This window comes from Peromyscus maniculatus, chromosome 14, assembly GCF_049852395.1.
Source record: "Peromyscus maniculatus bairdii isolate BWxNUB_F1_BW_parent chromosome 14, HU_Pman_BW_mat_3.1, whole genome shotgun sequence".
Lineage (NCBI taxonomy): Eukaryota > Metazoa > Chordata > Mammalia > Rodentia > Cricetidae > Peromyscus > Peromyscus maniculatus.
In genome coordinates this window covers 83,117,886-83,132,256 of record NC_134865.1, presented here as the reverse complement: position 1 = coordinate 83,132,256, position 14,371 = coordinate 83,117,886, and the positions used below count along the sequence as shown (strand labels likewise).

Genomic DNA, 14,371 nt, shown 5'->3' with positions numbered 1-14,371 from the left:
GCTAAATCCCCAACTGAGCTAAATCCCCAACCCCGGGTGCTAGAATCTGAACCTAGGCCTTCTGAAAGTGCAACAAGTACTTCTAACCACCGAGCCACCTCTCCAGCCCTTTCCCATCTTTAAAAGCAGAACATGGGGGCTAAAAGTTAATAGCACTGGCTGCTCTTCCAAAGGACCTGGAATTGATTCTCGGAACCCCATGGTGGCTACCACCATCTGTAACTCCAGTTCTGGGGGACCCAATACCTTCTTCTGGCTTCCGAAGGCACCAGGCATGCACACAGTGCAGACATACATGCAGGTAAAAACTTGTACACATAAAATAGTAATTTAAAAAAAATTAAGAAAAGAACATTAGGCCCAGAAACTTCTATGCCAGTGAAAGCAACACAGGCAGTAAGTGTGTGTGATACAAAACAGAAACGCTCAAAATTCAACTGAGACTTGCCACTCAGTGAAATTTTTTTCTTTCTTCTTGCAGTTTTGGGTCTTGCAGCCTTACCATGAGCTATTCACCTCAGATCTACACATTACTCTGACTTGACAAAAACTTGACATTTTGGGTTGGGAGCCTAGCCTTTAACTGCTGAGCCTTCTCTCTGGCCCTACTTGACAAAACGCAACTCCTATCAGCCTCTGACAGGAAGCTTTTTTTGTTTGTTTGGCTTTTGTTTTTCGAGACAGTTTCTCTGTGCAGTTTTGGTGCCTGTCCTGGATCTCACTCTGTAGACCAGGCTGGCCTGAACTCACAGAGATCTGCCTGGCTCTGCCTCCCATGCACCACCACCTCCCTGCTGACAAGGAGCTTTATTGGGAACAATCCATCAACACATATTTTGTATAGTGTCCGTATTATATACAGCAGGAAAATACACAAGAATGGCAAGAGACCATGTTTTACTGTAGCACACATGATGATGAACTCACATCCAGTTCAACAGGAACCCCAGGAGGCAGCCACAGCTATTACAGCAGTGAAATATGCACTAGCTGATTTTATCTTGTTGTATAATAATGCACCTTACATTGTTTTACCTTTGAAGGAAGGAGGGAAGGAGGGGCTTAGATAGGCCAAGTTGCCTAGACCTTCCAAGCCCAACTTTTTACATTTCTCTAGACTGACACTGTTCAATCTGTATGTGTGTAAGTTTTAATACATTTCATTTTTCTTTTCCCCAGCCTTTAGTCTGGCATAGCTCTGGCTGGTCTGGCACTTACTGTATTGTTCTTGAACCCTCAACAATCCTCCTGCCTCAGCCTCCCAAGTACTGAGATCACAAGTTTGCACCCCCCCCCCCAATATCAACTTCTTATGTGTTTGTATATATTTAGGGCAGTAAGTTCAAAGCAGACTATATCTATATAATCTATATTCATGACAGTTCTTCTTAAACTTCTCAGTTTTTCTAGGCTACGAGATTCACTTGTGCATTTTCTAACTATTACAAGACTCCAAAATAGGGATCTGTTTGTCGGCCATGCAGTTCAATCCTGTACCACAAGGGTCAGCTGGACATACTACCCTGAAAAATGCAGCACAAGTACTTACTAAGAAATATGTATGTACACTGGTTTTGTTGGTGAAGGAGAGCTTACGGGAGGTCTTGAGTTCTGAAGGAAGAATGTGACTCACAAGAAAAGGAAAGAAATGTGCTGCACCATCCTACTGAGGTATCTAATTATATCTGTGGAAGACTGAGATCATTTCATACCTATTCAAAACACTGTTGTTTTTTGTTTGTTTTGCTTTTGTTTTTAAATCAGTATCTTTCTCTGTAGCCTAGGCTGGCCTCAAACTTGATCAATAGTCTTGCTTCAGCCTCTTAACAGTCCTGGGATCAACCATTCCAGAGGAGACAGAGAGACCTAAACGTTAAAGAGCAGTCCACACTGCTTAACTTACACGATCACACTGGGTGCTCCCTTCAAAATAACCCCCGTGAGGCTGGCTCAGCGGTTAAGAGCAATTGTTACTCTTTCGAGGAGACAGGTTCAGGTCTAAGTACTCCACATAGCAACTGGAATTTCAGTTCAGGGAGTCTGATGCCCTCTTCTGACCTCCTCCACAGGCACACGTGTGGTATAAATACATATATGCATGCAGTATACACATAAAATAAGTCTTTAAAAAAAAAAAAACCTTCCAGTGCATTCTAAACTGTAAAGTTGCCTACAATTTGCCTCCAGTCACCAAGCTAGATTCTTCCCATTCATCAATTTTCACTGCCACTTAGAAGAATGAAATTCAACATGAAGCTAGCTTGGCAACTCTAAACATAAAACTCAGCCACTGTGGTGGTGGACACACCTTTATTCCCACACTCAAGAGGCAGAGGCAGAGGCAGATAGATCTCCAAGTTCCAGGCCAGCCTGGTCTACAGAGTAAGTTCCAGAACAGCCAAGACTACACAGAGAAACCCCGTCTTGAAAAAGCAAAACAACAAAAATAAACAAACAAACAAATAAAACCTCAGCTGCTGCAATGAAGCATGTCTGTAATCCCAAAACTTAGGAGGCTGAATATAGAGCATTGGAGACTAGCCTGAGCTACACAGAAAAAAAAAAAAAGACCCTGCTTACAAACAAACAGACACACAAACTGTCCAACCATTTAGGTCACAAGGAAAGAACTAACCTATGGATGCAACAAAATGTTGCTGCTAAGTGTGTTCCTTAAAGAGGTTTTCTGATTTCATATTAGACTGAAATCTTTCTATTAATGATTATCTTGTTAATAAATTGCTCCTGACCCATTCTTAACAATGTCTCTTAAAGCTAATGACAACTTGGGGCTGGAGAGATGGCTCAGAGGTTAAGAGCACTGGCTGTTCTTCCAGGGGTCCTGAGTTCAATTCCCAGCAACCACATGGTGGCTCACAACCATCTACAATGAGATCTGGTGCCCTCTTCTGGCCTGCAGGCTGAACACTCACTGTATACATGATAAATAAATAAAATCTTTAATAAAAAAAAAAAAAGCTAATGACAACTTAAGACTCAGTTAATAACTGCTTGGGTTCTGAATACAGAAAATGAAGACACACTTTCCCAGTGTGACTGACTTTGGGAAGGGTTAAACGATCTAATAGTGTACCAATAAGTCTGGAATGAACGAGTGCTAAACTGACCTGGCACTGACAGGTATTCTGCTAGTCCCCTGTTAGTGATGACAAGTTGCATCTCTCTATCCACATACTCTGCCTTTCTCTTACGCACCAGTGACAAATGCCCAACAGCACTTTAACCCCTTCTGAGAAAATAACTGACCACTCCCGGAATCAAAGCCTTCACTTTAATCTCTAATATGCTACTACAACTGCATGCGAGGCAGACACTAAACCAGAGCTTCTCGTCTGACACTGTAATTTGGGTCAATCAGTTAATAGCATATCAACATAAACTGAAGAGGATTTGTTCTGAAAATACCAAAAGGTCTCAACTCTTGGAGATACGAACCTCAGAAACCAAGAGTCCTACAGTGACACTAGTCTGAGTACAATCCCCAGTCAAGGAAATATTTTTATTCCTTCCTAATCAAAGAAATTAAAATCCTTCCCCCATACTCAAAATTAAAAACAAAAACTGTAACCAGGTGGTGGTGGCGCACACCTTTAATCCCAGTGCTCGGGAGGCAGAGCCAGGTGGATCTCTGTGAGTTCGAGGCCAGCCTAAGCTACAGAGTGAGTTCCAGGAAAAGCGCAAAGCTACACAGAGAAACCCTGTCTCAAAAAAAAAACAAAAACAAAAACAAAACAAAACAAAAAAAACTGTATATGCAACTCTAATAAAAGACTAATATCCAAATACATGAACTTGCATAAACTTAAAAAAAGGGGGTAGGGACCAACATCAATCATGGTGGCACAGCTTAGACTTAGCTCTTGAAGTGGCAGAGGGGTAGGGTCAAGTTTGAACTATGTATGAGATATTGTTTTTTAAAAAGAGCCTCCAAAAAGCCAGGTGATGGTGGTACGCTCATTTAATCCCAGCACTTGGGAGGCAGAAGCAAGCAGATCTCTGTGAGTTTGAGACCAGCCTGTTCTACAAAGTGAGTTCCAGGACAGCCATTGCTACACAGAGAAACACTGTCTTAAAAAAGAACCCACAGTAGGAAAATCAACTTCTAAAATCTGTCTTCGTGCTGGTTCTTCCCCGCCCACAAGCAAATAATACAAATTAAAAAATAAATAAAGAGGGGGCTGTAAAGATGGATCATCAGCATGCCAGGCGATGGTGGCACACACCTTTAATCCCAGCACTCGGGAAGCAGAGCCAGGCGGATCTCTGTGAGTTCAAGGCCAGCCTGGTCTACAGAGCAAGATCCAGGACTGGCACCAAAACTACACAGAGAAAACCGGTCTCGAGAAAAAAAAAAAAGAGAGAGAAAGAGAGAGATGGATCAGCAGTTAAGAACATTTGTTGTTCTTGCAGAGGATCTAGGTTTGGTTGCCACAAGGTAGTTCATAACCATTTGTAACTCCAGTTACAGATGCATCAGGTGTCCCCTTCTGGCCTCCATAGGCACCTGCACACACATGGTAATATACAGCCAGGCAAACACCCACACACATAAAATAAAAAGATAATCTTTTGAAATAAAGAAACTGGGCATGGTAGCACTCAACTTTAATCCCAGCACAAGGGAGGGAGAGGAAGGTAGATCTGTGAGTTTGAGGCCAGCAAGGTCTATAGAGTCTATAGGCCAGGGCTATATAGTGAGACTGTCTCAAAATGAAAAAAGAAAAAAAATATAGATATAGATATATCTAATACCATGGCAAAAGCAGGGTAAAGAAAAGGAATTGAGGGCTGGGCATGGTAGTGCAGACCTGTAACCAATACTCAGAAGACAGAGGCAGGAGACAAAGAGGCCACACTGGTCTACATAGCCAATTCCAAACTAACCAGGGATACACGGTGAGTCCTTGACTTTATTTTATTTACTTACTTATTTACCTATTTATTTGGTTTTTCAGGACAGGGGTCTCTTTGTAGCTCTGGCTATCCTGGAACTCAATTCTGTAGACCAGGCTAGCTTCAAACTTACAGAGATCCACTTGCCTCTGCCCTGAATGCCAGCAAGCAGTCCTAGTCTTTAAAGGAAAGAAGAAATCAATCTACCTACCTATCTGGCTAGCTTTAGAATGTATATGCCTTATGAGTAAGAGAATACTTGTTCAAAAAGTATCAGTGTAGATGGATATGCACAAATAATCATTTTTATATAAGGACTAGTAACAGGACAGAATGGTACACATTGTATCATTATAGCTCTCAAAAAGAAAAGACTGTCACAAGCTCAAGGCCAACGTGGTATACACCCATACTCCTACCTAGAGGTAAAGACAGCAGGATCAAAAGTTCAAGGTCACCCTCTGTTAGACAGCAAATTTAAGCATCTTGAGCTAGGAGACATCTTAAAATAGGGAAATAATTTTTAAAACCCAGAAAGGCTAGGGAGAAATGGCTCAGTAGTTAAGAGCACTTATTCTTCCAGGAGCCAGGTTTAGATCCTAGCACCCACATGGTGGCTCTCAACCATCTGTAACTACAGTTCTAGGGGATCCAAAGCCCTCATCTGATTTTTGTGGACACTGGTAGCCATGTGGTGTACATACATATATGCAGACAAAACATCCATACACATAACATATAGAGGAAAACTTAAAAAAAAAACTAAGAAAAGTTACTAAATATATTTACTAAAATATAAAAACATGTATAATAAATCATTTGAGTATAGTGGCACATAATCCCAGTACTTGAGAGAGAGCAAGCCAAGATCTTATTTCAAAGCCGATCTGGGCTGCACATCCAGGCCTGGTCTCAAAGCAAAAGGGCAGGGGCTGTGACTCGGGGGGGGGGGGGGGGGGGGGGGAACAGTTGCCTAGCATGCACAAGACCTTGGGTTTGATCCCAGCACCACAAAAATCAATCCACTAATCAATCAACAATCGGAGTTCCAGAATTCTTGAAGTATGCCACTCAATTTCCCTTCTACAGGAAGTGGGTCCCCAAACAGCCCAAGCTGCCCAGATTTCAGATCTTCTCCAACACCCACAGAAAAGAGAAGTTGCCCCAGCCAATGACTGAGTCAGCAAGTATCTAAAACCAGAGCCATTCTTGTCCCTGCCCTACAAGTGCACTGCCATCTCCCACCTTCCTTCTCCTTCACAGGTGTCACAACCTGCGTGCACCACAGGTCCTGTCTACAGGAGCCTCTTTCCTCATTGTCCTCACAACCATCTATCCCAATGAATCGTTTGCACATCTCATTTTGCCTGCTTCTTAGGGGATGGAAGCAATCACAGAAAGAATTCATCTCAATTCAAACTAATAAAGTGAGGGAAGGTTAGGCTTTAGATGGAACTGATATGGCTTAGGTAACAATGGTCAGTCTCAGTGGAGAGCATTATTCCATTGGAAATGTTTTGTCTTGAACTCTGTTCATTTCTTTTATGACTTATATTATTCTTAAATTATGTATGTTGGAGGAGGGCATGTGCTTATTAAAAGTACAGGTGGCCGATGAGGTCAAATGTTGAATTTCCCTGAAGCTAGGGTTACAGGTGGTTGTAAGCCACCCAGTGTGGGTGCTGGGTACGAACTCTGAAGCAGTGTGCACTCTTAATGAGTGAGTCATCTCTCCAACTGCCCCTGACATGTTCTGAAGCAGGACTCACTGCCTAGTGCAAGCTGGCCTCAAATTCATGCCAATCATTCTGCCTCTGCCCTCCTGAATTTGAGGACTACAGATATGAGTCACCACACCTAACTAATAATTCTGTATTCATAATACTATCTTACCTTATGGTGATTTTTCAAAATAAAAAGGCACCATCAAATTATACCTAATAATTATCTTAGCATTTCAATTTTTTTAAAGTTTTAACTCTTCTCTTTCCAAAATTCTAAGCATATTAGAGTTGATTCATACTAACTGAACCCAGTAACAAGGCCCTAAAACATAAGGTGTGGTCCAGATGGCCCTACCTTGAGTCGGTTTTAATCACTGGGAAATTAAAGACAAATACAGACCACTCTAACTTTCTAGGCTTCTATTTCCCTCGTGGAGAAAACAGAATAGCGCCGGGCAGTGCATGCCTTTAATCCTAGCACTGGGAAGCTGAGCCAGGCAGATCTCTGTGAGTTCGAGGCCAGCCTGGTCTACAGGGCTGAGATCCAGGACAGGCACCAAAACTACACAGAGAAACCCTTCCTCGAAAAACCAAAATAAGAAAACAGAATAGCTGCCTGGGTGGTGGCATATACCTGTAATCCCAACACTTAGGAGGTGGAAGCAAACTAGGCCATCCTCAGCTACACAGTGAGTTCAAGACTAGTAAAAGCTACATGAGAGTGGGGTGGGGGAGAGACTGGGGGATTAGCAGGTAAGGACATTTGCCAAACCAGACTTAATCCTTGGGACCCACATGATAGAGAAAATCAATTCCTGAAGGTTGTCCTCTGACCTTCAAATGTGTACAATGGATGCCTGGATGGATGATGGATGGATAGATTTTTTTTTTTTTTTTTTTTTGGTTTTTCGAGACAGGGTTTCTCTGTGTAGCTTTGCGCCTTTCCTGGAACTCTCTCTGTAGCCCAGGCTGGCCTTGAACTCACAGCGATCTGCCTGCCTCTGCCTCCCGAGTGCTGGGATTAAAGGCGTGCATCACCACTGCCTGGCAGATTTTTTTTTTTTTTTTTAAGTAATAGGGGGGAAAGTGAGCTATGGAAGTAGCTCAGTAATAGCGTACCTGCCCAGCCAGGTTCAATTCCCAGAAAAGCAACAAAAGTTGATGAAAAGCAGATAAACACAGGTTCATATAGCTGCTGCACAAGGCATAACACCTTTACAAGTCATCAGACATGGTAAAGCCAGTGCTAACTATAAACTCTGAAGGCAGACGTAAGACCACCTCAAAATCAATAACGAAAGTCTCATAGTGGGAGGTATACTCAGTAGTGGAGCACTTGCATAGCATCTTTGAAGTCTGATTCTCTGCACCTGTCCCAATTCTTTTTCTCCTCTGTGAAAGTCGTCATTTTAGCATGTCTGAACTGCGATAATAAAAACTAACACAGTATAAACTTTACATATGACACATGTCTAAGAAAACTGAAGCCAATCGTAACATCCTATCACTGTGCTCCTCTGGCTAAAACTACAAAGAGCATCATACAAATGACCAAAGAAATATACAGGCCAGAGTTTAGGATGTAGCTCAGTTGGTAAATTCTTGCCTAGCGTGCATTAAACCTTGGTTCAATTGCTAGCACCAAACGAAGATTGACAACCCCAAGACTATTAGAAGTTAAAGAAGAGGACCAGTGAAATGGCTTAGTGAACTTGCCACCAAGCCCAAGGACCCGAGTTCTATCACTGGAACCCACATAGTAGAGAGAGACAATTCCCCCAAAGTGTCCTAATTGTTTTATCACACACACACACACACACACACATACACACACACACACACACACACACACACACACACACACACACATGCGCGCGCAACTTACAAAAAAAAAGTAAAAGAGAATTTTTTTCAAGGCCTTGGACCTTCCCCTTAATGTTTACCAGCAAGAGGGAGGAAACACCTAGCAGTGGTAACACACACCTTTAATCCCAGCATTAGGGTGGCAGAGGCAGGTGGATTTCTGTGAGTTCAGGCCAGCCTGGTCTACAGAATGAGTTCCAGGACAGCCAGAGCTAGAGAAACCCTGTCTTGAAAAGTTGGAAAAAGGAGAGAGAGAGGCAATATTCCCATTATTTAATAGAAAAACATTATTCACATAAAAATAAGAGGTGCTCTGCTAATACAGAACAAATGAGTGATAAAGTAAAGCATTCTCTCCTCACTCTTCCTTAAATACTGAATCTAAGAGCTCATAGTCTGGACACCACATGTGGCAGCCAAGTCTTGAGTCAAAGGGGGAGGCTGTGCGCTGAACTGTGTTTAACTCCACAGGGTCAAGACTTTCCTTGTGAACGGATAGTATTCCATCCCTAACTATGCCATGTCCACCAGCCTAGCACAGGCATTCCTTAGACTATAAGGACCAAGGAGCATTTCAGAACTATAGCACTCTATCCACCTCTCAGCTATTTATGAAGGATGACAGAATTAAATCCTCCTTGGTCAAGATAAGGTAATCTTAGTTTCAACCACTCTAGAAATTAGGTCAAGCTGAAGTCTACAAATAAGCAGAACAGACTTGAACAAAAATTATCATCAAGCTAGGCTTGATGGCTCATGCCAATATATAGGAGGCTGAGGCAGGAGGACTACCATGAGTGTGAGGCCAGTCTTCACTAAAAAGACTGTTTAAAAAAAAAAAAAGAAAAAAGGTCCATTCACACATCTTACTACTTAAGGTTTTTTACTTGTTTGTTTGATTTGTTTTTAAAGCTTGCTTTCTGGACAAAATGTGGTAGCTCCTGCTTGTGACTCAGAACTCAGGAGGCTGGAGAAGGAAGATCACCACAAGGTCCAGGCCAGCCAAGCCAGGACTACTTGGGAAGACCATGTCTTAAAGAGAGAGGGAAGGGGGAAAAGAAAGAAAAGCTTTCTGCTTACTCAAATTTGGCAAGGAAACAAAATAAAACACAAGATACTTTCAAAACTTAGGCAGAAGGATTTGAGAATGTAGCTGAACTTTCGCATGGTGATGAACACCTTTGATCCCAGCACTCAGAAGCAGAAGCAGGCAAATTTCTAGAAATCTGAGGCTAGCCCAATCTACATAGCTAGCCAGGGCTACACAATGAAACATGTATTAGCATGCCAAGACTCTGATACAATCCCCAGCACCAGAAGAAAAGACCAATGCATTCATCAGGAAGTAAGGAAAGGCAGTAATACCACCCTTGAGTTCACATTAGTCCTTGTTTTTCCTTGTGTGTGTGTTTACAGGAATATAGGGGCCAGAGGAATCTGGATGTTAGGATTTTTCTCCATGATTTTCCACCTCTATATTTTTGAGACAGGGTCCTCTTACTGAACATGGAAGCTTAAAGTTAGACATGTACGGCCCTGCCCACCTTTTTTGTGTATGTGCAAGGAATTTAAACTCAGGTCTTCTTGCTTTCATAACAAGTGCTCATGCCCAGAGAATCTCCCCAGCCTTGCTTCTGTTTTTAAGATATGGCCTTGAGCCGGGCAGTGGTGGCGCACGCCTTTAATCCCAGCACTCAGGAGGCAGAGCCAGGCGGATCTTTGTGAGTTCGAGGCCAGCCTGGTCTACAGAGTGAGTTCCAGGAAAGAGAAACCCTGTCTCGAAAAACCAAAAAAAACAAGATATGGCCTTGAGCTCATTAGCCGGCCTCAGCCTTCCAGGTGTTGGGATTACAGGTATATGTGACCATACCTGACACTCCTAACTTCTTTTAAGCTCATAAAGACCCTGTCTTGTGGTGCTGGAGAGATGACTCAGAAGTTAAGGGCACTGGCTGCCTTTCTGAGAACTGGGGATGATTCTCAGCACCCATATGGTACTAACAACCATCTGTAACTCCAGTTCCAGGGCATCTGGTACCTGGACTACTTAGTAAGTTCAAGGACAGCTCAGGCTACATAGTGAGACCCTGCCTCAAAAACCATAAACAAGACAAAAACCTTTGATTTTACATTAAATAAAAAGATATGCCAGGTGTGGTGGCACAAGATTTTAATCCCAGCACTGGAAGGAAGGCAGCTGTCTGTGAGTTCGAGAACACCATTTCACAAAGGGAGTTCCAGGACAGCCAGGACTATTACACAGAGAAACCCTGTCTAGAAAAACAAAACAAAACAAACAAACAAACAAACCAATATAACATGAAAAAATCACTTGGAAATAGTAAACAAATGTGTCCCAATGTTCAGACTGACAAAACAAGGTTTGAAATAATTTCACAGCAGTTAAATTCCTTTCCAGATTGAAAAATAATAACAATAATAAAAGTTTAGAAATGTTAATGTAAGCCAGGCAGTGGTGGCACATGTGGATCTCTGAATTTGAGGCCAGCCTAGTCTATGATCTAATTCCAAGATAGCTAGGGCGGTTACACACAGAAACCTTGTCTTGGGAAAAAAAAAAAAAAAGCCCCCAAAGAAATGTTAATGTAAACAATCAACTGGCAGCAAAGCTATGCATAAGAACATTTACAATTCTTTACTTTCTAGACTGTTAAGTCTCTAGCAAATACATCCCCCATCAAAAGTCCAAAAACAAGCTGAGAATGTAGCTCAGTGACGGAGTGCTTGTCTAGCATATGTAAGGACCTGGGTTCAATTCCAGCACGAAAAATAAACAAATAAAATTAACTATCACATCCTAAGACATACACTTGTACAAGATGTAAAAAAAAATATTAATAACCAAAATAAGTCCAAAGACGTTGAAGTAGGATGATGGCAAACTGAAGTCTAATTTGGATCACACAGCAAATTTGAAGCCAGCCTGGAGTATAAAGACACCCTGTGTTACAAAAACAAAAATGACCCAAGAGCTCAAAATTTAACCTATTACACCTGATGTTTCAAAGAGGATTCTAACTCTAAAGGCACCAGGCACCCTAAAGACAGTGCAGAGATGACGACATCTCAATCCTATGACCACTGAGTACGTCCTATCAAACATTTAAATAAACTTTCAAAAATATGTAACAAAAATGTGTCTAAAAATGACCAAGTTTCTGGAAGGTCTGCTCAATTCAGTATTTAAGTAGAATCTGGGAGAGAAACTTTGTGGCGAGCTTTATATTCTATGTATTACTGCAGATAGACTTGACCTACAAAATAAGGATAGGGTCAACTGTAACCAAAAAACAGTATGCTTCCCCTGGTGGCCAACCCAGGAATGGAGCCCTGTACAGAAGAGGAGGAAAAAAAAACCTGGCTCTGTCCTGTCACTCACAAATGAGAAGTGAGTTCCAGAAAAAGATGTGGGGAAAGGGGAAACCATCCAAAACACTAACGTGAGTTTACAAAATAGAAATCGGGAAGAGGGGAGTTAGACTACATAAATGTGAGGGATTGGAGTCACAAATTTGAAAGTCATTTATTCTCGGGGTGTCCAAGCACTCACCCAGAATCCCTCTCTCCTGTATTTTCACTTTTACCTAAACACAGAGTTCAGTACCTTAATAACAACTTAAAAGCAATCTCCTTTTCCAAGGGCCAGATCCTTGCAATTTTCTGCAGTCTTGTTTCCAAGGAAAAGCGTTTATCTTTTCAAACTAGTGGTATAACCTACTTAGAAAAACCTCCTGTTCTTCAGCTCTCCAACCAGGACGGTTCACTCTAGCTGTACATGACTGTCTTTTGAATTTTATTTCTGAAACAAAACCCACGTCCTTTCAAACATTTCCTGTAACAACCACCTTTAAAGACAGTCTCATACAGAGAAGGGATAGAATCGTGGGCATTAAAACGCGGCGAATTCCTTTGTCTGATAGGATTTTTTTTCCCCCTGGTACCACTTTAAATTTGCTTCCACACAGATCAGCAGCAAGGGAAGTGAAATGCCCCATTCTTGGGGACAGGGATGTCTAGTAGATGGAAACGGTCGGTTAGCTAAGGCTTTTTGATGGTTCTATTCTTTCACAACCTCTTCCTCCCCACCCCACCCCCAAAAAAGAAAAAGAAATAAAGGAAACACACACATTTACAAACAGATCCCAAAATAGCAGCCGCAAGCGAGGCTCTCTTAATCTAGGCAGATGCTCTTTGGAAAGCACACTTCTTTTATTACCTGATTGGAGTGGAGGGAAGGGGAGATCATTACTCCACTGGCCCTCAGAATGGGATGGGACGGGAGTCAAGAGGTAGCGAGAGCGCAGGGTTGGCAGGGTAACACTGGGAGCCGGTTCCTTCCAAGTAAGAAGTCTCTGCGGAGCCCTGAGTCCGAGCGCCCCAGGACGCCAACTCTCCAGCACTGCCACCCGGGATCCCGTCCTGGCCCCGGTGCACCTCACCTGGACGCAGGGACACCACACTCCGGCCCGGGCAGGTGTGGCCTCCTCAGTGCCAGGGGCGCAGCGGGCGGGTACCGTCCCCACCGGGGCCCGCGGCCTCCCCGCACCCGGGATCTGCAGCACACCCGTGTGCGAGCGTGCGGCGCCGTCTGCCCTCGCGCCCCGTGTGCCCCCGCGGACCGTAGGCCAACACGCACAAAACAAAGTTGTCGCCGGGCTCCCGCCGCTCGCTACTCACCGGGGTCGAAGTCGGGCACCGCCGCCTGGTACTGGGGTCCCACCCGCATGCCGCCGCCACCTGCGGGGAAGCAGAGCACGGCGGTCAGCGCGGGCGCGGGCGCGGGCCGGGCGCGGGGGCGGCTGCCACCTACCGTGCTCCTCGTCGCTGGACGAGCCCGAGCTGCCTTCCTCCCAGGAGTTGCTGCCGCTGTTCCCGTTGGGAGCCGCCGCCGCCAAACTTTTATTCTGGCCATTATTGGGGGCGGCGGCGGCCGAGGCGGCGGCGGCGGCGGCGGCCGAGGCGGAGGCGGTGCCGGCTGAGGCGGCGGCCGAGGCGGCGGCCGAGGCAGCGGCCGAGGCGGCGGCCGAGGCGGCGGCGGCCGCCGTGTTCCTCCCTCGCCGCTTCCCTGAGACCTCGGGGCCCTTCTCCACCATGGCCGGCATCGGCGGGGCCCGGAGCCGGGCCAAAGTGACGGGGACCCCGGCTCGTGAGGCGCGGGCGGCGGGCCGCGGGCAGGGGGCGCAGGTGGGCGCCGGGCCGGGCGGGCGGGCGCGCGGGACCCGCTGGCGCGAGTTGGGGCTCGAGGAGGCCCAGACGGGCGGAGCGACGAGCCGCCTCAAGCCCCCGATGCCGAACGGAGCGCAACTTTGGCTCTCATCGCCGCCCGCACTTCGCTGGCTCTAACTACTCCGGGAGCCGCGGGCGGGGGGGGGGGGGGGGAGGGGCGGGGCCTGGGCGGAGGAGGAGGAGGGCCGCGCGCAGCCTAACCCGCCGCGCGGGGGGCCCCGCCTCCGTGCCCTTTCATTGGCTCTCACGGGATCCGGGCGGCCACCGGCCGCGTGGTAGGCCCTTGCGCGCGTCCGTCAGGCGGCGGGGGGCGGGAGCACGGGGAGGGGGGAGGCTCCGCGCTTCCGTTGGCCAGGTTGGGTTGACGCGTATCGCCCACTGTACGTGGTTTGAGGTTTGCGATCGCTCTACGCCCCATGATCCATCTCTCGAGGCAACAGCGAGGAGTTAGCCGCCCTGCTAGCCCCCTCCCCCTTCCCCCGGCGCCCCGCTCCCTCCGCGCGCACCCCGTGGGCCCCACGCCACCTCCCCCCCAGGGATCCCGCCGAGCGCCCCACCGGCTTCCCAAAGTGAATGTGCCCCGACGCGAGAACAGAAATCGCGGGCAAGGTCGGGACTACTTT

General features: G+C 45.6%; 1 protein-coding gene across 3 annotated transcripts in view; it reads right to left on the bottom strand.

Annotated features, from left to right (window-relative positions):
* Window positions 1-13,857, bottom strand: part of Rcor1 (REST corepressor 1) — an 87,107-nt gene extending 73,250 nt beyond the window's left edge. The window contains exons 1-2 of one of the 3 annotated variants that reach the window (XR_013044549.1): window positions 13,333-13,748; window positions 13,200-13,259 (exon numbers count right to left, since the gene is read on the bottom strand). Coding sequence is in view for 2 of the 3 variants with exons in the window: in XM_076551415.1 (XP_076407530.1) it covers window positions 13,200-13,259; window positions 13,333-13,624 (352 nt within the window). In the remaining variant the exon portion in view is untranslated. Of the gene's footprint in view, window positions 1-13,199; window positions 13,260-13,332 lie in introns of all 3 variants that reach the window. The other 2 variants (XM_076551415.1, XM_076551413.1) reach the window with 2 other exon arrangements.
* Between the last annotated feature and the right edge of the window lie 514 nt (window positions 13,858-14,371).